The 25,437-nt window shown below is 44.6% G+C and overlaps 1 protein-coding gene across 1 annotated transcript in view; it reads left to right on the top strand.

Annotated features, from left to right (window-relative positions):
* nr6a1a (nuclear receptor subfamily 6, group A, member 1a) overlaps positions 1–25,437 on the top strand; it is a gene marked incomplete at both ends in the record, with an annotated part of 79,251 nt that overhangs the window by 14,205 nt on the left and 39,609 nt on the right. The window contains one exon of the mRNA XM_079222802.1: positions 12,110–12,157. Coding sequence (XP_079078928.1) covers positions 12,110–12,157 — 48 coding nt within the window. The remainder of the gene's footprint in view (positions 1–12,109; positions 12,158–25,437) is intronic.

Here is a 25,437-nt window from a genome sequence, read left to right as displayed (position 1 = left end):
GGGAGACATTACATATCATTACATTTAGCTGACGCTTTTATCCAAAGCGACATACAATAAGTGCATTCAACCATGAGGACAAACTCGGAACAAGAAAGTACAATTTCTTCAATAAAATTAAACTGCAAAGTGCTATCAGTAAGAGACATTGAAGTGCTACTAAGTGCTACTTTCCTTATTCAAGGTGTAGTCGAAAAAGTTGTGTTTTTAGTTTGTGGTGGAAGATGTAGAGACTTTCTGCTGTCCTGACGTCAATGGAGAGCTCATTGCACCATTGAGGAGCCAGGACACAAACAGTCTGATGTTGTACAGTGGATGTGGCCGTGTGCTTTGAGAGATGGGGTCCGACTGGCTGAGGGCCGGCTGGCTGCAGGTAGAGGCCGAGCGACTCGGATAACCGGCGCGTCGCCCTCCGTCGGCCATGCGGAGCCCCGGCCATCTGGGGCCGAAAGCCGGCCGGTGATGGCCTGGTGTCGGCTGCGTGCGCGTTGGAGGCATTCCTGCAGCGCTAATGGCTCCAGGTTGAGGCCTCCAGCCGCTGTGGGACAAGTATCTGTTGCACAATGTACATGACCGATGGAGCCGCCACACACTGGGCCGGCCATATGGACCTGCTAGGAGGAATGTGAGTCGGAGCACGCTGTAAGAGACATGGAGATGTTTGCAGTCTGTCGGTGCAGATGCAGAACGTCAGGCGTTCGTTCCTTAAGGGGAGTTTAAAATCAAAGTAAAAGAATAAAAAGCCCAACACAGTTTTCCAATTTATTTACTTGTTTTCACTGAACCAGAATAAAATGACAACTCTGTGAAATTGAGTAACTGGTTCTACAGAATATTTATGTTTACACAACATATTTACGTATGTGTATATAATCTATTAGTCAACTAATCACTTCAGCTTTAGCCACCGTTAATATTCTATTTTTCCTGAGAAAATGTTTTGATTCATCTCGGGATATTTATACTAAATCCAAGTTGATCTAAAAATAGAATATGCTGTCAAACCTGAAAAGCTGTGGAACGAAATTGAGACTTTGCACTGCATCAATAAATAAAAACATAATCAATCGCTATATTGATGATTGATAATCAATAGTTGCAGACACTTTATTTGATTATTTTGGCTGAGACGACGGTAAAAAATCTGCGCGGAAACGTTTGTTCTTTCCAACCAAAAGCATAAAGATATTCAGTTTACTATCAGTATGACGAAGAAAAGCATCAGACCCTCATTTATGAAGCTAGACGCGGAAAGTCTTTGGAATTTGCTTTAAAACTGAAATAAATTAAGTGATTATCAAAATAAATGAGGTAATTATCAAAACATTTTAGTACTATTTTTCCTGTCGGACTGTATCATGATACATGGATTACATTTCAATATATTGTGATTAAATAAACATACTAGCGTAACATCTGAGTGACTTTCTGCTGCACTGGGAACACTGGGATATTGTTTGCATTCACCACCGTCTGTGTGACGATCCAATAACTTTTTGTGCAATCTGTCTGCCACCAATCTTTGCAAACGGTGCAAACTATAAATAAAAACTCAATAGTGTTTTTGAGGATCGATACACTATCACACAACCTTGCGATACTCGTGTGTGTGGATATATTCTGATGCCCTTCTTGACTAAGTGCTTCAGCTCTAGAGCCTGAAAATGCTTTAGCCCGACTGACTTTGAGGCCTTGAAGGCAGCGGCTATCAGAGGAACTGCAGCACCAGCAGGGTTCTTACGGTCATGGAGAACCTGGATTTTAAAATGGTTATTTCTAGGCCTGGAAAAGTCCTTTTGAAAAAAATAAAATCCCCAAAGTTTAGTAAAAGTCATGTAAATGTGTTATATTCATGTGTTCATGTAAATGTGTTATATTCATGTGTTCATGTAAATGTGTTATATTCATGTGTTCATGTAAATGTGTTATATTCATGTGTTCATGTAAATGTGTTATATTCATGTGTTCATGTAAATGTGTTATATTCATGTGTTCATGACGTTCATTTACGCTGAGTTTGAAATAATTAATATGCTTTTAAAAGAAAGACTCAGAATATAAGCAGGCATACATACAGGCATCTATATAAATGTTTATTCTTTTAATCAAACTATTGTCTCATTCATTTGAGTCATTTAAGGTTTACTGTATGCTTTGTATTCTCATTGTTAGTTTAAATACTACATTTACTCACTTTTTACTGTTTACACCCAGACTTCACTAAATGTTTGTCATAGACATTTGGTTTAAAGTCATGAACCCCTTTGGTCAGGATGTGAACCCTGTCGAGCTCGGCTGCTCCGTGTTTCCGTCCACGAGCTGGGATGTTATTCTGATGCTGAGCTGATTGCGTTGGAGGTTGCAGAGGTTTTGGAGGTGAAAGGTTAAAGATGCAGCCTTTCTTTGTGGACACACAATGGGCCCCGGCGGCACTGTAAGGGCTGCTGGAGCCGCCGGCCTCGGGCTTAATGGTCAATAAACTGTCAGGAGGATTAGCAACAGAGACCACACACTGGAGAGCTCCATTCTCCTCCAGCGCTGCTCCATTATCAGCGGGACCAAAACAAGAACTAATCCTGATCCGAGAAGGCCTCGATTACCAGCCGACCAGAAAGCAGCTGAGAGGAAATTAGAAAATGACATGTGGGAGGACTGAATGACTTCTTCTGTTGAAACGCTACTTTAAATAGGAAGCTGAGCACCTTCCCGAGCAAGCTGCAGTGTTTTCTACCTTTCAATCACGATGAAGCCTGTCTAGTGCAGAGTAGAACCACAAGAGCATCAACACACAGTAGAACCACAAGAGCATCAACACACAGTAGAACCACAAGAGCATCAACACACAGTAGAACCACAAGAGCATCAACACACAGTAGAACCACAAGAGCATCAACACACAGTAGAACCACAAGAGCATCAACACACAGTAGAACCACAAGAGCATCAACACACAGTAGAACCACAAGAGCATCAACACACAGTAGAACCACAAGAGCATCAACACACAGTAGAACCACAAGAGCATCAACACACAGTAGAACCACAAGAGCATCAACACACAGTAGAACCACAAGAGCATCAACACACAGTAGAACCACAAGAGCATCAACACACAGTAGAACCACAAGAGCATCAACACACAGTAGAGTAGAAACACAAGAGCATCAACACACAGTAGAGTAGAAACACAAGAGCATCAACACACAGTAGAGTAGAAACACAAGAGCATCAACACACAGTAGAACCACAAGAGCATCAACACACAGTAGAGTAGAAACACAAGAGCATCAACACACAGTAGAGTAGAACCACAAGAGCATCAACACACAGTAGAGTAGAAACACAAGAGCATCAACACACAGTAGAACCACAAGAGCATCAACACACAGTAGAAACACAAGAGCATCAACACACAGTAGAACCACAAGAGCATCAACACACAGTAGAACCACAAGAGCATCAACACACAGTAGAACCACAAGAACATCAACACACAGTAGAGACACAAGAGCATCAACACACAGTAGAACCACAAGAGCATCAACACACAGTAGACACAAGAGCATCAACACACAGTAGAAACACAAGAGCATCAACACACAGTAGAAACACAAGAGCATCAACACACAGTAGAGACACAAGAGCATCAACACACAGTAGACACAAGAGCATCAACACACAGTAGACACAAGAGCATCAACACACAGTAGAGTAGAACCACAAGAGCATCAACACACAGTAGAAACACAAGAGCATCAACACACAGTAGACACAAGAGCATCAACACACAGTAGACACAAGAGCATCAACACACAGTAGAGTAGAACCACAAGAGCATCAACACACAGTAGAGTAGAACCACAAGAGCATCAACACACAGTAGAACCACAAGAGCATCAACACACAGTAGAACCACAAGAGCATCAACACACAGTAGACACAAGAGCATCAACACACAGTAGACACAAGAGCATCAACACACAGTAGACACAAGAGCATCAACACACAGTAGACACAAGAGCATCAACACACAGTAGAACCACAAGAGCATCAACACACAGTAGAGTAGAACCACAAGAGCATCAACACACAGTAGAGTAGAACCACAAGAGCATCAACACACAGTAGAGACACAAGAGCATCAACACACAGAGACACAAGAGCATCAACACACAGAGACACGAGAGCATCAACACACAGTAGAGACACGAGAGCATCAACACACAGTAGAGACACAAGAGCATCAACACACAGTAGAGACACAAGAGCATCAACACACAGTAGAGACACAAGAGCATCAACACACAGTAGAAACAGTAGAGACACAAGAGCATCAACACACAGTAGAGACACAAGAGCATCAACACACAGTAGAGTAGAAACACAAGAGCATTAACACACAGTAGAGTAGAAACACAAGAGCATCAACACACAGTAGAGTAGAAACACAAGAGCATCAACACACAGCACAGTAGAAACACAAGAGCATCAACACACAGCACAGTAGAAACACAAGAGCATTAACACACAGTAGAAACACAAGAGCATCAACACACAGTAGAGACACAAGAGCATCAACACACAGCACAGTAGAAACACAAGAGCATCAACACACAGTAGAGACACAAGAGCATCAACACACAGTAGAAACACAAGAGCATCAACACACAGTAGAAACACAAGAGCATCAACACACAGTAGAAACACAAGAGCATCAACACACAGTAGAAACACAAGAGCATCAACACACAGTAGAAACACAAGAGCATCAACACACAGTAGAGACACAAGAGCATCAACACACAGTAGAAACAGTAGAAACACAAGAGCATCAACACACAGTAGAAACACAAGAGCATCAACACACAGTAGAAACACAAGAGCATCAACACACAGTAGAAACACAAGAGCATCAACACACAGTAGAGTAGAAACACAAGAGCATCAACACACAGTAGAGTAGAAACACAAGAGCATCAACACACAGTAGAAACACAAGAGCATCAACACACAGTAGAAACACAAGAGCATCAACACACAGTAGAAACACAAGAGCATCAACACACAGTAGAAACACAAGAGCATCAACACACAGTAGAGACGCAAGAGCATCAACACACAGTAGAAACACAAGAGCATCAACACACAGTAGAGTAGAAACACAAGAGCATCAACACACAGTAGAGTAGAAACACAAGAGCATTAACACACAGTAGAAACACAAGAGCATCAACACACAGTAGAAACACAAGAGCATCAACACACAGTAGAAACACAAGAGCATCACACAGTAGAAACACAAGAGCATCAACACACAGTAGAAACACAAGAGCATCAACACACAGTAGAAACACAAGAGCATCAACACACAGTAGAGTAGAAACACAAGAGCATCAACACACAGTAGAGTAGAAACACAAGAGTATCAACACACAGTAGAGTAGAAACACAAGAGCATCAACACACAGTAGAAACACAAGAGCATCAACACACAGTAGAAACACAAGAGCATCAACACACAGTAGAAACACAAGAGCATCAACACACAGTAGAAACACAAAAGCATCAACACACAGTAGAGTAGAAACACAAGAGCATCAACACACAGTAGAAACACAAGAGCATCAACACACAGTAGAAACACAAGAGCATCAACACACAGTAGAGACACAAGAGCATCAACACACAGTAGAGTAGAAACACAAGAGCATCAACACACAGTAGAAACACAAGAGCATCAACACACAGTAGAAACACAAGAGCATCAACACACAGTAGAAACACAAGAGCATCAACACACAGTAGAAACACAAGAGCATCAACACACAGTAGAAACACAAGAGCATTAACACACAGTAGAAACACAAGAGCATCAACACACAGTAGAAACACAAGAGCATCAACACACAGTAGAAACACAAGAGCATCAACACACAGTAGAAACACAAGAGCATCAACACACAGTAGAAACACAAGAGCATCAACACACAGTAGAAACACAAGAGCATCAACACACAGTAGAAACACAAGAGCATCAACACACAGTAGAAACACAAGAGCATCAACACACAGTAGAAACACAAGAGCATCAACACACAGTAGAAACACAAGAGCATCAACACACAGTAGAGTAGAAACACAAGAGCATCAACACACAGTAGAAACACAAGAGCATCAACACACAGTAGAAACACAAAAGCATCAACACACAGTAGAGTAGAAACACAAGAGCATCAACACACAGTAGAAACACAAGAGCATCAACACACAGTAGAAACACAAGAGCATCAACACACAGTAGAGACACAAGAGCATCAACACACAGTAGAAACACAAGAGCATCAACACACAGTAGAAACACAAGAGCATCAACACACAGTAGAAACACAAGAGCATCAACACACAGTAGAAACACAAGAGCATCAACACACAGTAGAAACACAAGAGCATTAACACACAGTAGAAACACAAGAGCATCAACACACAGTAGAAACACAAGAGCATCAACACACAGTAGAAACACAAGAGCATCAACACACAGTAGAAACACAAGAGCATCAACACACAGTAGAAACACAAGAGCATCAACACACAGTAGAAACACAAGAGCATCAACACACAGTAGAAACACAAGAGCATCAACACACAGTAGAAACACAAGAGCATCAACACACAGTAGAAACACAAGAGCATCAACACACAGTAGAAACACAAGAGCATCAACACACAGTAGAAACACAAGAGCATCAACACACAGTAGAAACACAAGAGCATCAACACACAGTAGAAACACAAGAGCATCAACACACAGTAGAAACACAAGAGCATCAACACACAGTAGAAACACAAGAGCATCAACACACAGTAGAAACACAAGAGCATCAACACACAGTAGAAACACAAGAGCATCAACACACAGTAGAAACACAAGAGCATCAACACACAGTAGAGTAGAAACACAAGAGCATCAACACACAGTAGAGTAGAAACACAAGAGCATTAACACACAGTAGAAACACAAGAGCATCAACACACAGTAGAAACACAAGAGCATCAACACACAGTAGAAACACAAGAGCATCAACACACAGTAGAAACACAAAAGCATCAACACACAGTAGAAACACAAGAGCATCAACACACAGTAGAGTAGAAACACAAGAGCATCAACACACAGTAGAAACACAAGAGCATCAACACACAGTAGAGACACAAGAGCATCAACACACAGTAGAAACACAAGAGCATCAACACACAGTAGAAACACAAGAGCATCAACACACAGTAGAAACACAAGAGCATCAACACACAGTAGAAACACAAGAGCATCAACACACAGTAGAAACACAAGAGCATTAACACACAGTAGAAACACAGTAGAAACACAAGAGCATTAACACACAGTAGAAACACAAGAGCATCAACACACAGTAGAAACACAAGAGCATCAACACACAGTAGAAACACAAGAGCATCAACACACAGTAGAAACACAAGAGCATCAACACACAGTAGAAACACAAGAGCATCAACACACAGTAGAGTAGAAACACAAGAGCATTAACACACAGTAGAAACACAGTAGAAACACAAGAGCATTAACACACAGTAGAAACACAGTAGAAACACAAGAGCATTAACACACAGTAGAGCATCAACATGCAGCCCGGCATGTTTCACAAAAGTAGAAGCAGACCTGGTGAATTATGTCTCGCTAGTTTAAAGTCTTTATCAATAGTTTTCACACTTGGAAGACAGGAAGGAACTAACATTTAAAGGGCCAGTACGAAGCCAAACCACAATGTGTTCCTGATGCTAACCAAGCAGTTGTTCCTAAACCTAAAAGCAAAGTAAACCTACAGAAGTCTGTTGTAACGGCTCTCTGCATGTAGACTCTTCTGTTTGTGGCAGTCGTACCACGGGGTCCATGAAGCACATGAAGTGAGCTGCAAGATAAGATAATGAACACAGAAAACATTATACTATGGGATACTGTTTGTACCTGTAATGTTTAATTTAACCCCAGACAATTTAATGGGGACAATTGCAAATTATTTGCATTCAACTAAATACTGAATACCTCCTAAACCACAAGGTCTATTTGAATAAATTAAAAAGATATACTATACAGAAAACCCGTATGACCATGGATAATAAGTTCATATATGTGTTAGTTTATGATGGTACACAGAAAAGGAGAAAAAACATTTTTATATCGTAACTATAATAATACATTCTGAATTTAATATATAACATGGCTCTATATGTTAGGAGTATATGTCCGAAGTCTGGTTTGATTGAGTGAAGTTAAGTATTTTAGTTCAGGATTTTAGAGCGATTGTGTCCAACTCGGCCAACACTGAAAGTTCCCACTCCCTCCCTGGTCCCTGAACGGTCCTCGTTTCACTCTGTGTGCTGCAGGCTGAGAGGAAGCTAACGAGTCTAAACAAGGCTGATGCATCTTATTTCAGCCATAAGTCCATTTTTATCTTGTCTGCAGGACATAAATGGCAGTGCTGTGCATATCTTGGCGAAGACTGCTTTTTCAATATGAAAAGTCATATTTTCAAAACTCTGGGTGTTCTCCAAAATCACTCTTGAGTCCCTTTCAGTAATACTTGTGGTTTGTCTTCATATTTATTGTGGAATAGTGTCATAAACATGACATATTGACTTGTAAGGCCAGGATGTGCCGTTTTTGTGTGCTGCATCACACCAGAGGCCCTTTCTGGACTGGTAGGGCTTGGGAGATCGATGAAGAGGTAAGACTACCCAATACATTCTTTAAGGACACTTGAACCTGTAATCTATAAGTGTACCCTTAAACACATGAGATTAAAAGTGGAATATAACAAACTGAATGCATAAACCTGCAAAACACACGTAGAAAATGTAAGCCTGCAGCACAGACCTAACCACTTTAAACACAGAGCTTGCCGGTACCAAACTTGACCTTTTTTAATAAAGTAATGTTCTGTATTAAAGCTGCTTAACAGCAGTATGTTAGCATGTAGCGCACAAATGGTCTCTCGGAGTAGCTAGTGTTGCTACAGACGTACAACTTCCACTGCAACCATGGTCACTGATGAAAGGATTCAGAGCAATGTTTGCACAGTGTTTAAAAAAAGAAGTGAATAAAACGTTAGCTTGGATATTTAAAAACTCTTAGTTAGAACCTGGACTGAGGCGGTACCAAAGGAGTGGAGTGGGCCTTGCAGTGGAAATGCAGCATTAATCTTGTTAATTGCTAAATGCAAATTCCATTCACCTCCATTGTTGAGGAGACATATCTTAAACCCTGGTCAAATAATGCCTAGATAGCTAGCTAACAGCTGAAGACATTTAGATGATTATGGACCTGCTTACCTTTAGCCAACATGTGTCTTCTTTGTAAAGACCGGGCCTTCGCCTTGACACTCGATTCTCTCAGTTTATCTCGACATGAATGGATCTAATACGTTTTAAGTTTCTGAACTTCATGCAAATCCTACATGAGTGAATCAGAAGTAATTCAAAGTAAATGGGTTCAACCCAAAGCAATAACATGGTTCTAAGTATACTGTAGCATTAAAGCAGTATTGGACTAAGTATATCATTGTTAGCTGAAGTCTTTTTCAGTGAAAGAAAAGTGTTCATTGCAACCTTTTGAAAAGCTTTGACATATCTGGGGCCTCAGTCATCCGTCCTTGTCTGCATGCGTGATGGTGTGTTACACGTCTGTGTGTGTGTGTGTGTGTGTGTGTTGAGGGAGGGCCACTGAGGCACGTGTATGTCGAACAGAGCCTGTGTGTGTCGTGTATGCTCCAGGGAGAACATATGCTGCTGTTGACTGCGGGGCAGGGGTGGGGGCAGCTGGCGTGTGTCGGGTCAGGGGGTCTCCAGCTGCTGGTGCAGGGTGGTACTCCGACACGGAGAGGGGGATCTGATGCGCCTGGATGTGAGCGATGGAGCTGGCCGGGCACCGTGTAAGTGAGAAGTAGACGCCGTGTCTCCAGACGCCGGCCGCACAGATGGCCGGGCCGCTGATGGAGGCGAGATGGGGGTAATGAGTAACCAATATGAAGCAAGCAGATTGTTCTGCGTTATGCTCAGACGTGCGCTGGTCACACGATACCAGGCCTGGTATTTAAGATCTAATTTAGTTCCGTCAGTGTGGTCCTCTTATTTATGATTGCACTGATTGATTCAGCTTTTACTGTACTGTGATGAATACTCCACAGATCGTCTACGAGAAGCCATGAACCAACATAATCCTCATGGCAGAGTCTGATAGCCCCTACTGGTATTTATTGTTTGACATAGAAATGGTCACATTGAAGGAGACAGTTTGCTTTACTTGAACTTATCGCAGGTGTAACTGTGGTTAAGATTTGGTTAGGTTTATGAAAAGAAAACCCTTGGTTAAACTTACTGAAAGACAGCTCTGCCCCACATTTCCACGCGTTGCATTCAAGACACCAAGTGGTAGAGAATGTAACTGCGTCTTCGTTTATCCCTCCTCTCTTGCCGTAGTTGGTTCTGATTCTATTAATCGCTATGCTAATCGCGATTAGCATTTCTGCATTGACATCTATGTTAAAATTAGCTTAGACGCTAACTGGTCAAGGGAGTTATGTTAATGGTTACTTATCCTTTCTGGCATAACGGCTATATGTTGAATCAGAGCTTAATATTCATGTGTATGTATATGAATGTTTGTAAGATCATTTCATGTTCTGTTTTTCACAGTTTTACAAAAACCCTAAACTTCACTCCAGATTCCTGGGTCTTTATTTTATGGATCTGCTGTTAGATATCTGCTAAGCTAACTTATAAAAGCAAGGGCAGAATAGACCTAATTTTGTATCGCCCAAAACCATAAATCACAAACTCCCCTCAGAGGGCTTTATAATCTGTACACATAGACATCCTCTGTGCCAGGACCTCACATCAGATCAGGAAAAACTCTCAAAAAAAACATTTAAGGGGAGAAAAAAGGTAGAACCCTACAGGAGAGCAACAGAGGAGGCTCCTCTATCAGGATGGACGGAAGAATAGATGTCATGTGACCCGAATGACCAAAGTACCAGAGCCCCAACTGTAGGCCTGAGCCGGTCCCAACCAGGTGCTGTGATCGGCCAGTCTGTGTTCCAGGGGTGGGTCTTGGTAATGGGTCAATTTAAACTTTAACCAGGAATTTTAGTTTTTACTATAGTCAAAAGTAGTCCAGGTTAGTGCTTCAACTAGTCAGTACTCACCAGAAAGACACATTCCATTCCTGTCAAACTGAGAACCGGTACTAATTACTCAGTGTGGCCACTGTAGGGCCGTAGGAGCCACTGTGGATCAGTGTAGAGTCGTCCTTCAATCAGAGGATCGGTGGTTTGATCCCTGGCTCCCACTAGCTTAACCAGACTGCTCCCGGGCCTGCGGTGTATGGTTAGATGGATGGGTTAAGGGGAATGATGAAGTAGTGTTAAAGCGCTTTGAGTGGTCTGAAGACTGGAACGGCGCTATAAAAGTACAGTCATTTACTCTCTAGATAATGTGGGTCCACATTTCGTCTGTGCTATCGGCTCATTCAAGTGTTGGACAGAATGTTCTGCTCAACCAGCAGAGGAGGAGGCAGCATGGCTGAGGTACACAGCCCCAGTTTGAAAAGTTGCAGAATAGAAGTTTAATCTCTATTCTAAAAGCTTCTTTCCATCCTCTTGTCTGCACAAAACCCAACATGTGTCCAAACCCCAGGTCCAGTGGGTCTCAGGCCTCTGCATGGCTCCTTTGTTCTGATTCATTCCACTGACTCATCAGAGAAATGCAACACACCTCATCTTCACTGCAGCTTCAGATGTGGTGGGAATGTAAACGGGAATTAACAAGAGGACTTCCTTTGGTTCCCCGTCTACTGGGTTGAAAAGAGCTTTTATACTTGTGTTTTACAGTCGCATTGCTTCTTTATGTTCCTGATCCAATGTTACCTAGTATGCATTCTTGTATTCTATTGAAATGACAAGGAACACCTTTCTTATATACGTTGCACATAATGTGCATCTTGGACCTTAAAGTATTGTCTGCAGTGGTCTCTCTCTGGGAAAAGGTCCAACTGCTGACCGGCCTTTTTTCCCCCCAGGCTTCTTCAGTGACCTTCCGCTGGAGTCTGAACAGAACGACAGCATGGGTGAGTTCACAAACACATTTATTCTCAGACGGGAAGTGACGATCCATTGCAACTGACTTCACTTCAGAAGTAGCACTGATTCAATCGCTTCTCACTGTATGGCAGACATCTGTCTGTTCATACTGCCGTCACCTTAACTTGCTGGTAATGCATACCATCATGAGATAGTAGCTCCATCTAGTGGTGAAGTGGAGGGCTGTCATTTAATTGAATGGCCTTTAACTCCACGCCATATCCACCAGAGGGGAGTATAAACTCAATAATGATGGAGAAGCTTCCACATGGATCAGCTGGCTCTTCAGCAGTAACACAGCAACTGTGTGTGAAATGAAACAAGATGGTTAAAAGGAAATCTACAAGTCGTTGCATGTGTAAATCAGGATGATTATAATTTGTTCTATATCTGCTCTATTGGATGGGTAGCCTCAGTCTGTCAGATCATAACCTCCAAGTGAAAGCGGCTCTGCATCGACATTTAAATGCAAACCTAAACTGCAGATGTGACCAATATTAGACACTCCTGGTGCAAAGGGAACGGCAGCAGAGGGCCAGGGGTGAGGCGGTGGTCCAATGTTAAGTTCCAGGTTCAGGGGAAGTTCACTCGGGACTCCCTCGGCTGCCATTCCAGCGCCAGGTGGCACTGTGGGGGGGTCAGAGGTCAGACACAGTTCAGAAAACGCTGACCTCGCCATGACTGTGCTGACCTGATTGTGTGCAGCTCTCCTCCGGCCGGGGCTTTCTCGTCCCGCTATAAACCTCCAAGAGGAGAACGAAGGGGGCTGTTGAAGAAGTGAAGGAAGCCGGAGAGGAACTATTAAACCTGCACACACAGTGAATGACCTGCATTGTTGCGCGCTGCAGGAGGCGGCGTGGATTTATGAGGCCGAGCCTGATTGGGTTGTAAACTTGACGAGGTGGGCTCGCGGCCGCTCGCTCTCCGTCGGCCCCGCTCTCCTCCCAAGATGCCTCGGTGCACGCACTGGGCAAGGGTGACGCCGGGGTCAAGGGGGGCTGAGGCTTGTAAATGCTCTGACAGGGGTGGGAATTCAGAGACCCCCATTCAGTGACCAAAACAAGCCAGGTCAGGGGCCAAATAGCTGAGTTGGCAACAGCTGTTTTCAACACAAGCCCTGCAGAGGAAGTCCCAACGTCAACTTGGATATCTCAAATGAGAGTTTTGGTCGCTTCGTCTGAATCCTTCTCCTCGAACGCGGGAGCATCCATCTTGGTCTTCGTGGACCTGCAGATGTTCATTTATTGGGGATTGATTTGTGGTTCATAGGGTTATAAACCTACGAGAGAGCCGTGTCCGTGGCAACAATGTTGCTCTGTGATGTGGTAGAATGCAGGAGTCTGAAAGCTGGAGCTGCGCACTTATTCACACACTATTTGGAGCAATTATTTACGTTGCCAGTTTCTCATTCTGAATCTTGCAGTTTTGCTTTTTTCTGAGGAATTATTTCTTGTGACCTGGAGCAGGACATGGCTCCTCCTCTGGGCTGACCATCTCATACCCCCTCCAGCAACACTGCAGACCAATGGCTGCCGAGCAGAGCAGGTCGCCGGTGGGGTTAGAAGGGTTCTTTGGCGACTGCCTCTGTTCCCTGGTTAATCATTACCAGCTGGGGACGGGACTTTCTCTCCCCAACTTTGCCCCACAGTGGTTACACTGATTAGATCTACATGCAATATCAGTTCTTTGCAGTACACTTTTTAACAAGCGTCTCTTGGGATAGGTACACAGTAGGAATAGACGTATAGGTTAAATACAAAACGTTAACCTCGGATAAATGTGTAGAATATTTAATTTCATTGGTCTTTCTTCATGAACACCCCCCATAAATCTGACCAAGCAGCCCGGCCTCCTGCAGCACTGCACGCTCCCGGCCACAAGGGGGCGGTAGAGCCATGCCGGACCACCATGTTACGTATGCGCCCACGTGCCACCTGGACCCAGTGAACTCAACACCCATATGGAACTACTTGGCTGGAGCCCAGCACATGCTTTTCCTTTGTCCCTGCATAACCGGGCTGACTTCACCCGCCTGCGTTCAAAAGTCATTTCAGACCGGCAGGTTTTCATCCTGCTTTGTGTAACACAAACACAGAGCAGGCAAACTCCTCAGATCCCTCCTTAGCCCCTTGTGGTGGTTTTCTCCTTTAAAAGTGGATTTCTCTGTGTTTCACTCAATTTAATGCACAGATAAGCGGATGAAGAATGAAAGGCCAGCAGCAGCCATTTTCTTTCACTTGATTGTCCCTTTCTTCTCCCATGGGTACCCGAGCTGTTTGCACTCCGAACAGGACATGAGTGCTGCAGAGCGTTCAGGAGCTGCTGACCTCCGTGTTTCTTATCATTTTAGCCTTTAATAATTCACGATTAGCCTAGATTTGATTCACCGTCCCTTTTTTTTTCTTTTTCTCGCTTGATGCAACTGGCGTTGGCGTTGGACTCGGGGTCAGCCTGCGGAGTGTTTCCAGGTCAGGGAGAAGTGGGTCACGCTGTTCCCAGTGTCACTGCCTATAACTTCACAGTGTGTGATGACAAAGCCCAACTCCACAGGGATGAACGAGCAGACTTCAGTGTGGCCCTAATATATGTAGCAAACATATCCACACATATCCCCAACAGGCCTCTGTACTGCTCTAAAGCTGCAGCCGCTCTGACATTTTATGAAGTCATTCACTTCTTTTTTTTTTTTTAGTGGATTAATCCCTCTTTTAAAGTCCGTAATGTATCACACTTTCCCAGAGCTTGAAAATCCTGCAGACTACAATTCTGCACTGAATAAGATAACAACCTTTTTTTAAAGCTAAAATGTACATTTGGCTTCAATTGTTTAGTGCTAACATGTGCACTTTTCCAATGAGTTACACTGGAGATGATATCACAGTGAGGCTTTTATATAAATGCACTGTAACTATTATGAATAAAAAAAGACAGCTTGGGTTTTTGGTCTTTCTGTGTGGAGAAAAGGGTTGTTTTGCTCGTGAAGGCGAGAAGCCATCCGGCATCTCATTGTCCACTCCGACACGTTTCCACTGTAAAACCAGCGTCTGCTCGAGCTGGAAAACGTCAATGTGTTTAAAGTTTCCCTGCATGTTAACGTAACCTAACAGGGCAATTACTGCAAGATTATTTCCATCTGCCGATACCTCCTCCGATTACATACTGAAATGGGTTGCAAGGCTGGTAAACTCTCCAAGAATCGCTTCTGTTCTAAAATAATAATCAGGTTTATTTGAACTGAAGCAGAATTTAGTTTGTTTCTCGGTTCCTTCTCTTTGTTACATTTAGTAATTATAAAAGTCTCAGATGAAACCCCACAGTGTCCATGGAGGGGTTTGTTTATTTTAGTTCAAGGTCAATGCACAGAACAGAACACTTTGATGTTATGGAAGCGCTTACACTTCGTAATGAAAGTCATGGGTCATGGTGGAGAGCCGGCTCTAGGCAACATGCTGAGCCTCCTACCTGTGCACTGTCAGCTGACTGCCTGCACCCAGTCCACATTCCACAGAGTTATGTGGTGAGAAACCCACATGTTATGGACATTATGCTTATTATAATGTTCAATACTTTCGTTGCATTGATTCAGATATTTAGATTTCACTCTTTAAGAAATGATGACATGTCTAATCAATATCTGTTCAATGAGAACAATGCATTCCTGAAGGCAGCTGTTTTTGTTAAATGCCATTGGTCACACAGAAACATACATTACATTTAGGGCTTGGTACCATGCCTCAAGTCTTTTATTTTCTACCATCTGAGAGGTGCCCATAACAATGAATATCATACAAATTCAAGAATGTTGTGCTTGTTTAGTCCGATTTGTTTTCTCTTTTGATCAGATATTTCCGGAATTTTTTCCATCTATGTAAAGATATAGAGAAGGAATGTCTGCTTCCGTGTGCGTTGGTGCCCATTGGTTAGCTCACTGCTCTACGCTGCTCTTATTACGGCCTTCCATACTCCCCGTTGTGAAGATGGTGTGAGGTGCTCGAGATATAAAATGCTGTAATCTTGTGAGATTGGTTTCTGATGTTTTGCCAGTTACACTCGTTGTCTTCTTGCTTCTCCACATTTTGTTTGTATCTCTAGCTTGTAGGGGAATGATGCAATGCACAGCAAACGCCTTTGTGCGTGCTCAGAGCTTGCACGTCATTTGCAGAGGGTTGGCGCAAGTATACACGAGGCTTCATGAAGGCATAGCAACTCAGATAAGCACAGTTAGCTCTGTCAGTACTGTTCCCGCTGTTTACAGCGTTAGCTCTGTCAGTACTGTTCCTGCTGTTTACACCGTTAGCTCTGTCAGTACTGTTCCTGCTGTTTACACCGTTAGCTCTGTCGGTACTGTTCCTGCTGTTTACACCGTTAGCTCTGTCGGTACTGTTCCTGCTGTTTACACCGTTAGCTCTGTCGGTACTGTTCCTGCTGTTTACACCGTTAGCTAGGTCTCCACTGTTCCTGCTGTTTACACCGTTAGCGCTGTCAGTACTGTTCCTGCTGTTTACACCGTTAGCTCTGTCAGTACTGTTACACGCTTTTGCAATTGTATTTAGGCAATTCAACTTTATTTAGTTAATCTACAGCTGCTTCTGTTTAGACATTTAACATTAGAGAATATTGACTTTACTCAAATGAGAAAATTGTTTTATAGGTCTTGGCCACATTTCAGGCAGCCTTTGGGCTCCATTCAAATTAATTTAAATTCCAATAAAAATGGTCATAGTTTGAAAATCAACTGGAAATGAGAGGGCCGTAGTTGTTGCTAACTTCATGGCTAACCCCTTCACTTAAATCTGCTGGTGGCAAGAAGACACAGGGATTTGGTGTTGAGTTGTAACATTTATTCACCGACAGGTAAACTGTACAAACTCTGGACTGCTAAGTTCACAGCTGTAACTTTACTGTTTCATACTCACCCTCACACACACGATCTGTCTCTGGACCAGACACTCGCTTACATTACCAACACAGTCATCCTAGTGATTCCTTACAAGAGTTTGCTATTTGTATAACATATTTTAGTTTGAAAAAAAGATAATTAGAAATCAGATGCTCGGGCCGGTGAGCCCGCCTCATTCCTTATGTAACCTGGCTCTCCATCGTTCTGAAGCTCAATGAACACGGATAATGTTTGACCACAATTTCTGCCATTTGTCTAATGCATTGGAATCTTCCAGGACAGTCTGGACCAAACCCCTGTGATGTGTGGTTCAAAATGTTTTTCAAAATGATGCAGAAGGTTCTGGTTTCATTCATCCATATTTTGAGTTGTACAATGGAGGTGAATGGGATCTTGTTTGTGATCCTCTCAGCATCGAAGAATGACATTTGAAAAAAACAGATCATCCAGAGACAAGTGTCCTTGTTACTCTGGATGATCTGCAGCCTTTACTGCAAACAGTTTCCATTTCCAACTACTAGATAGAGTTTCTCTGTCAATGACATTACATTTTTAGAGTTACAGCACATAACTCTGTTACGTTGTTCATTCTGGTCACATGACATCTATTGCTTCTGTCCATCCGGGGAGAGGGATCCTCTCATGAAAGGGTTTTTACTATCTTTATTTGGGGAGTTTTTCCTGAGTGAGGTCCCGGGACAGGATGTCATGTGTACAGACTGTAAAGCCCTCTGAGGCAAACTTGTATTTGTGATTTTGGGCTATATAAAATAAACTGAATTGAATTAAAAACAGTTGACAGTAGTTCTTTGGATTGTTGGGGAGACGGTATGAAATATCCAGTATCAAGTTTATCAATGGTGTGAGTGCCACAAATGAAATCCCTTTCATTAAACTGGAACTCTCAGAACCAAATGTCTCATAACCTGGAGGAAAAAAAACCACAAGCACATTTCTACATGGCACTCATGAGAAGACGTGTATCTCATTTGGGTGAACTGGTCCTTAAAGACCAAAGCAACACTGTAAAAGTGTAAATGTTGAAGGACATTGTGACTAATTTACCATGTTTTCAGGTCTTTGATGCCTTCGAAGCCAACTGGTTACTGAGGTGTTTGAACCGCAGTCTGCATTCATTGATCAGTAAGTTATTTTCATGTAAACCCACCGACAGCAATGAATGTTTATTGCAGCCTTAAGAGTGACGCCTCCCGGGTCACAGCTGATCCGGAGTCTGGTGGACTGACGGCTTGACCCGTAGTCCAGACTGGAGTTCTCAGTTTGCTCTACAGAACTGAACTATCTGCTTTCCAGAGGGGTGTGGGCATGTTGCGGCGTCCCTCAGGGTACAGTCAACGGTCGATGGTTTTGGACAGAGCTCAAACTCACCGACAGCGTTGAATGTTCACCGTGGGCACCAGGAAGCACCGCTGTCTGTCGGTTTGATTGATGGCAGCCATTTGACAAATCAACACATGTAACATAGGAATGATGTCCATCAAGCTCCCCAATTTATTCTGAATTTTTGTACTCAGACAAGTGGAAAATCACAGTCGCCGGTCCCTTGCTGGCCGGTTCCCGTTCTAACCACATAATTTCAAAATGTCTGCAATTCAAATCCGAACATGTATTTAATTTTTTTGTGAGCCTTCTATGATGTCAGACCTCTAAAGCTCTAAACAGATGGGGAATGGGAACTTTGCAATGCTAACTGTCACCAAGAAAGACCAGATATAGCTGTGTGTGTGTGTGTGTGTGTGTGTTTCTCTTGGCCCTGGTGGAGCGACACCCTGCCAAGGCGTGTTGTCGGCATGGAGGTGTAAATAACGTTGCGGTGAGGCGGTGATGCGAAGGGGCGGGTTTCCTCAAATAGCCGTCGTGATGAACTCCTCCGCCGTCGTCGTCCTCGCCTTCTGCAGAACGACTAACGACTCGCCTTCCTGCTTCGATCCCGCTGCTTCTTCCACCTTCAGCCTGCAGCGAGAAGCAGAGCAAAAACAGTGTGAGGGCGGCGAGAATAAAAGGAGAGGAGGCGAGGTCAGCCGGGCTCGTGGAGGAAGGTGACGTGAGATCAGAGAACGCTGCAGTTTAAACTAGTGCACTGCAGTGGTGAGCTAGTTAGAGATTACTGTTCCCTTCACCCTGCGCTGAACCTCAGCTTCTGCTCGGGGAGTCTGCCTTCCTGTGCTCGCCTCTTTGAGGTTGGAAAATCATGCAGTCATGTTTTATTAATGCTCTGTCTGTCTGCTCTCTCTCTCGCTCCCTTGTTTCGCCTGCTTCCCTCGACACAAAAGATTGGGAACGCTGTATTTATTTGCAGTTTGTTCTGCGTCTATTTCTCACGTTGCATCGTGGCATTTCATGCAAGTTGTGCTTTTGATTTGGAGACCGACTGAAACGTGTTAGGGAAGTAGTGAATTTATGATGCAACTCATCGTAGAGCGATTTGTTGCAGCTCTGCATGATTTGTGTTGTGCCGAGATGAAGGAGAGATGGGATCTCCAGATGTTGTGTCTCTCTGCTCGCTGCATAATGAATGATCACTTTGGGAAGAAAGGCACAATTCTCTTTCTGCAGCTTTGACACAGTTCACTGACCTTGGAGGAGACCTCATTCTTACCACAATATGATACTAAATATTTCTACATTTCTGTGCGTCATGAATTATTTTCATTGTTCCCACCTAGCACTTCCACCCAGACAAAAGCCCAAAAGACCTTGAAAATCATAATCAGGTTTTTTGTTAAATAATATAGTAGATACATAATTGGTTAGCGCTATTTTTTTGGACAATAGCTTCTGTATTATATTGATTTTCCTATTTTAATGCACAAGTTATCGCCAGAAATGAGTCTTTTATCCCCAAAATGTCTTATCGCTCTCCTTGTATTTTCATTAAATTCTTCCACAGTTTCCTAATTTCTCTCCGTTTCCTCTGACAGACGAGGTGGGAACCGATAGTTTCTTCAGTCCCTCTGGCTGGAGCTTCAATGGCTTCCCTCTCTGGCTGCGTGCCGAGACACACAGAGGCTTTTTCATTCTCAAATATCTCTCCCCCTCATCCCCCCCTCTTTTATTTATTTTTCCTGACTTGCCGTCCGCTCTCCCTGCTCTGAGGAGAACGTGTTGGTTGGTTTGAGGCGTGGTTCTACTTGAGGGTTCTTGATGCTGTCGTGGTCCCCAGAAGCTTCGCATAACTGACAAACTTGCAAAAAGTGTGTATAAATAGCTGGGCGGGTCGTGAGCCGGGGCCGAGGGGGAAGAGTGCAACAGTGTGACTGAACCGGTGTGAACCCTGCGTCGTCAGCACATTCCAGCGGCTGCACAATAAGAAGCACACAGTGTTCTCGGCCGCTGCCTGGACAGCGGCTGGTCCGCAGCCAGAGGAGGCCGACGCAAAGTTCAGCTGAAGCTCGTATCGTCCGTGTGGCTTGTGTTCGGACTGCGTGGATTTGACACGCAGTCCACCTGCGTCTTGTGCGAAAGGTGAATTTGAGGTCGGGGATAAGCTGAGACGTACACCGTCAGGCTAGTCTGTGCACTGGGAACAGGCGTCCTGCTGGACTTGAGGCTAGGTTTGGTTCCAGTTAAACATTTTCACTGCCTATGAAGCGGTTACAGGGTAACGTTGACTCCTTTTTTAAATTAACTACATAAGCAAACAGTGCCTCCTGTGGTCAGGAGCAGAACCTCTCCTCTCTGATATCGGGGGCCGCCTGGAGACCCTGCCGCAGTGAAACAAGAGGTTTTCTAGAGGTCTACCGGGACCGCCAACATCAACACAAAATACAAGTTCCTCATAGCTTAAAGTTTCTTGTAAAATCAGAAAAATCTTCAGAAACTGAAAAAGTTAAGCTTGGAAGATGAATAAAGCCCCAGCCTCCACATCCTGATCCACCTGTACAGAGCCCCATGGGTTCCCGTCATGGCCCAACCTCTAATGGAAGAGACCAGTTTACCTGACGCTCGGATGCCAGTTCCATCCCATCATGCCTCAACCGTTCTTACCCTACGGTCCCCTGGTGAGGAGAGTACGTCACCATGATCCTCCTCGTGGACAAACTCAATCAAATTCAACAAATATGCCTTAATTGAAGTGTCGGTCACAAAATAAGCTTTAAGTCAGATTGACATTTTAATATCTGCTGGTTTGAAGAAGTTTATAATGAGATTTAATGGTGCACTGGTTTGTGAAGTATCACATTTAACTGTCACACATTTGTAAAGTGGAATGGCCTCGGAGTCAATAAATTAATGGCCCTACAGTAATTCACCACATGATCTATAAATATGACGTCATGTCACTGTTTGCATATTTAGAATGCTATAACTGTTTATTGGAATACCTGGAACATTTAGTTCTCTGCAACCCTGGTTTAAATGAATAGGTTGCATTATTATATTGGTCTTTGCACAGATGAAAATGATTATTATAGTTTCAGAGTCCCATGAGTCCAATTCTTGCAAATGATCAGGTTTTTCTAATTATTTTTTATCATGTTATCCTTTCCTTGGCAGTGTAAGAAGTCATGCTTTGGAAAAGGAAGCGACATGTGACGCCGGTCGGCGGGCTCCAACCGGCGTCGTAGCGGTTCCTGATACGTCAAAGTGCTCACCATCTTTAAAGCAGTATCTTTAAAGACGGTGAGTGTTATTTGGTGCCAGTGTTTAGTATAATACTGGCACCAAAAAGCAGCTCCCAACAGCTTCAAACTCCAAATAAATGAACCCTGCCTGAGGAAAAAGCATCAGAACATTTACAGAACCTTTCCGTCCGGCACGATGCGACGAGCCTTGGGGCTTTGTGGGCGTGATGGAGGACCATTGCAGAGCCAGACCGGCTGAACCCGGGGACGGGCAGCAGAGTCCAGTAGGGACTCCATCAGGCGGAGCGCCAAGACTTCCCAGAACCCCCCGCCTCCACGTGCCACGGAGCCTCCTGCCAAGGCTCCAGGGGTTCATTCCCACTTTAAGCTCGTCTCCCTGCTGCCAGCTCCTCTCAGCATTAACCCGGGCCTCTGTCTCGATGGTACTGGTTCTCCCTGCTAGTATCCTCGCCCTTCCAGCGCTGATTGACAGGCCGTCTCTGCTGCACCTTTTCAGATGCTCTTGATCACGTCCCGTCAGCCTGGCTCTGGTTGACTCATCCACTCCTGCAGCCTGAGAGAAGCGCTCTGCGCGTCACGCTCCTCTTCTCCAAAGCTTTGTCGGCTCATTTCAGTCATGAGCTCGGAGGCTGATGAATATGTATCCTGGGCTCTTTTTCGCGGCAGTTTTGAGGATCTCCAACAAAGCGGGATGAGAGGGCCCTTTGTGGTTGTCTTCTGGATTTAACCGTGACATTTCTCTTGGAGCCTGCTGCCACTTCCCTATCTTCAGCAGACTTTATCCCCAGGTCAGACTCGCGGCCCGCTTTGAAATCTGGCATTGTCAAAGCCCGCACCCACGATCCATGCTCTGACTATCAGACTGTGTTATTCGGGTACTCGTTTGAGTCTGTGGGCCTTAATTGAGTCATTAAAGCGCAGCAGAAATATGTCGCCGTACCCAAACAAAAGGTTACACAACGCTCACTTATGGCGCATAATCCATGTTTTTAATCTGTCGAGTCGACGCAGTGCAGTGGCGGATCAGCGGGTTCCTCGTCTGCACCCCGCAATGCAGCAATATGCATCGTGGGGTGCAGAGAACCGGGCCATCGCTTAAAACACCCCCCATCCGCAAAGCAGGGAAGCCTCACGCTGCCAGATTTAGAAATGGCACAGAGCTGGCTGGGTAGCAGAGGAGTGGAAATCACAGGCGGCAATACTGATTTCACATTTGTGTTATCAGCGGGCGCCAGCAGGGGAGTGACCTGGATACTGATGCGCCCCGCATTGAGCCGAGGTGCTGCCGGGTGGCGGCTTCAGCTCATAAGTGAGCGGGAAGAGAAGCGTCACCAGAGGGTTGTTGGAAGAGGGAAAACGTCTCATTTCAGACCCTAAGAAATCGATTCAACGGCCACCAATGCACAACACGAGACGATGGGAGGTACGCAACGTGCAAAATGAAATACCTCAAAGTGCGTTATGTATTTATTTTGTCCCTTTGTCTGGTGTGATTACCTCGACCAATCAGAATTACTTTCACCTTCTACACCAAATATGGTCCTCATCCTCTCCGCCATTTTATTCCCATTAAGCCACATTACCAGTTTATTTTTTGTGTGACAAATATTACAAAGCGCGGCGCCCCGCCCAGCAGGGAGCCGTTAATGCTTTGTGCTCCGTTGACCTCATCAGCTCCGCCTAAGCCAACGCTAAGCTCAGCGTTTTGTCCGACCGTACGGATGGAAGACCGGCCACCGCTCGGCCCGCTGGGGATCAAACGCACGCAGCTCATGTATGATATTTTTAGAGATGCACAAAATGCACGGCCGCGGCATAAGTGGAACGCTGCGGCGGTGGGATCGGCTGATCCTCTGCAGCAGAGTTGTCGAGGCCAGTGCTTTGGAGAGTCGCTCAGAGACTTAACCCTCCTCTTCGGCACCTTCCTCCTCGCTAGCAGAGGAAAATCTCTGCTGAATTCATGTCTCCTTTCAGATTTCTAAGAGGCGTTAAACCTTTCTGGATTAAAGAAGGTAATCTGACAGGCAGGAGATTGTATTAGCTGGAGTGTTGGCAGAGCTTTTAATTTCTCCTCTTTTCATTTCCCCCTCTTCGCCTGCCTCTCCTGCTGACCTGCTAGATGGTATTATTGTGTTTTCCCTTTTGAATTACAGCAAAAACATCCACATCTCCACTACTATTCTCTCTCTTTCCACATCCCTCCACATCCGCTCTCTCCTACCTCTCTTCCAGCAGTGACAGCATACTTGTGTGAACCCATGATTTATCATTTGCTAATCCGTGATGATTATGGAGCTTTCCACACGGCCCTTATCTGTTGCTGAGCCTGCTTTTCACTCCGGAGCTGCCAATTATCTCTCCGGCAGCCAGAAACAGACCTGTCTCTGTCAGCCAGCTGCAGGCCTCTTCCTCTTCCTCTTCCTCCTTCTATGCCCAAGCGTGCTTCCAATGACGGGCGGCAGGGCGCATGTATTTTTGGGCCAAGTGCTTGTGGAAATGTCAGATTGGGAGATCAAATTAGTGATTTGCGTTTTGTATGTTCTGCTCTCTGCAACATCTTTCTCCACTACACCTTGAATAAGGAAGGTAGCGCCGTAGTAGCATTTAAATAACACTTACTGATAGCACTTTAGTGGCTCTTAAATGTCTCTTACTGATAGCACTTTAGTTAAACTTTATTGAAGAAATTGTACTTTCTTGTTCCTAGCTTGTACTCGTGGTTGAATGCACTTATTGTAAGACTCTTTGGATGAAGGCCTCAGCTAAATGTGACGTGTGGTGGTTCAGAAGCTCTCCTCACAGGGCCGACCATGAGAAGCCACTGAAGTGAACCAAGTGAGTCATTGGTTGGAGCCGTTGGTGGGAATACTCGCCCTGGCCTTAAGCGCAGACCTGATGTTAATGTAGATGCACACTGCTTTTGGCTAAAATAAAGTCAGCAGAGCTGCTGTCACACGTTCATGTTATTTGACTTGACATCCTGAAGCTTGGATATTTAGCATATTAGCATCAAGGTCAACATTCTGCTAGCGTGCCAAATCCACCACCCACGCAGTTTTGGACCGAGAGCCGAGCCGGCGATGCCTCGGCGTGACTCATCCGACGCTTCCTGTCGCCGGGCCGGCCGGCGATGGAGCGTGAGGCTAACGGTGAGCGAGTCCTCGCCCGCGGGGAGGGTACGCAGATCACACGGCGCGCTCAGCTGATGTGGCCGTCCGAATGCCGGCGTAATGGGAAGTGACGTGCACATCACAGCAATGTGGGTCAGAGCGCCAGATGACCCGCCCGCGGCCGCGATCTGCTCCGCCTGTCTAATCTGTGTGGCCGGCCAGACGAGACTCTCTAATCGACCCCGATATTCACTGAACACGCATTACCATCTCTGCTCGCGCTCAGGGACACACACGCACACACACACACACACACACACACACACACACACGCACTAAGGGAAGGAGTTCTCTTCTGTGAAAAGACGTTCAGTCGTTATTTGATGGTGGAGAAGGTCGGGCCCGCGCTCTAAAAGAGGACGAGCTCGTTGCCCCTCTTCTCGCTGCTGGACTCAAACGGGCTGTATGTTATTTTTGCTTAAAAAAAAATCGCACTTCATTGGAAGCTTAAGAAATCTCTGCTCCTCTACCTTTTTGATGTTAACGCCCAGTAATATGTACAATGTTCTCCACGCCCTCGTGTTTTAAAAAAAAATCTTTCTCCAGAAGGCTGAACATGAATGCCGATGTGTGCCGTTTGCTGCAGTGGA

Source organism: Taurulus bubalis, assembly GCF_910589615.1.
Source record: "Taurulus bubalis genome assembly, chromosome: 8".
In the NCBI taxonomy this organism is placed as follows: Eukaryota; Metazoa; Chordata; class Actinopteri; order Perciformes; family Cottidae; genus Taurulus; species Taurulus bubalis.
The sequence above is the reverse complement of the archived record's forward strand: the minus strand, read 5'-3'. Positions and strand labels throughout refer to the sequence as shown.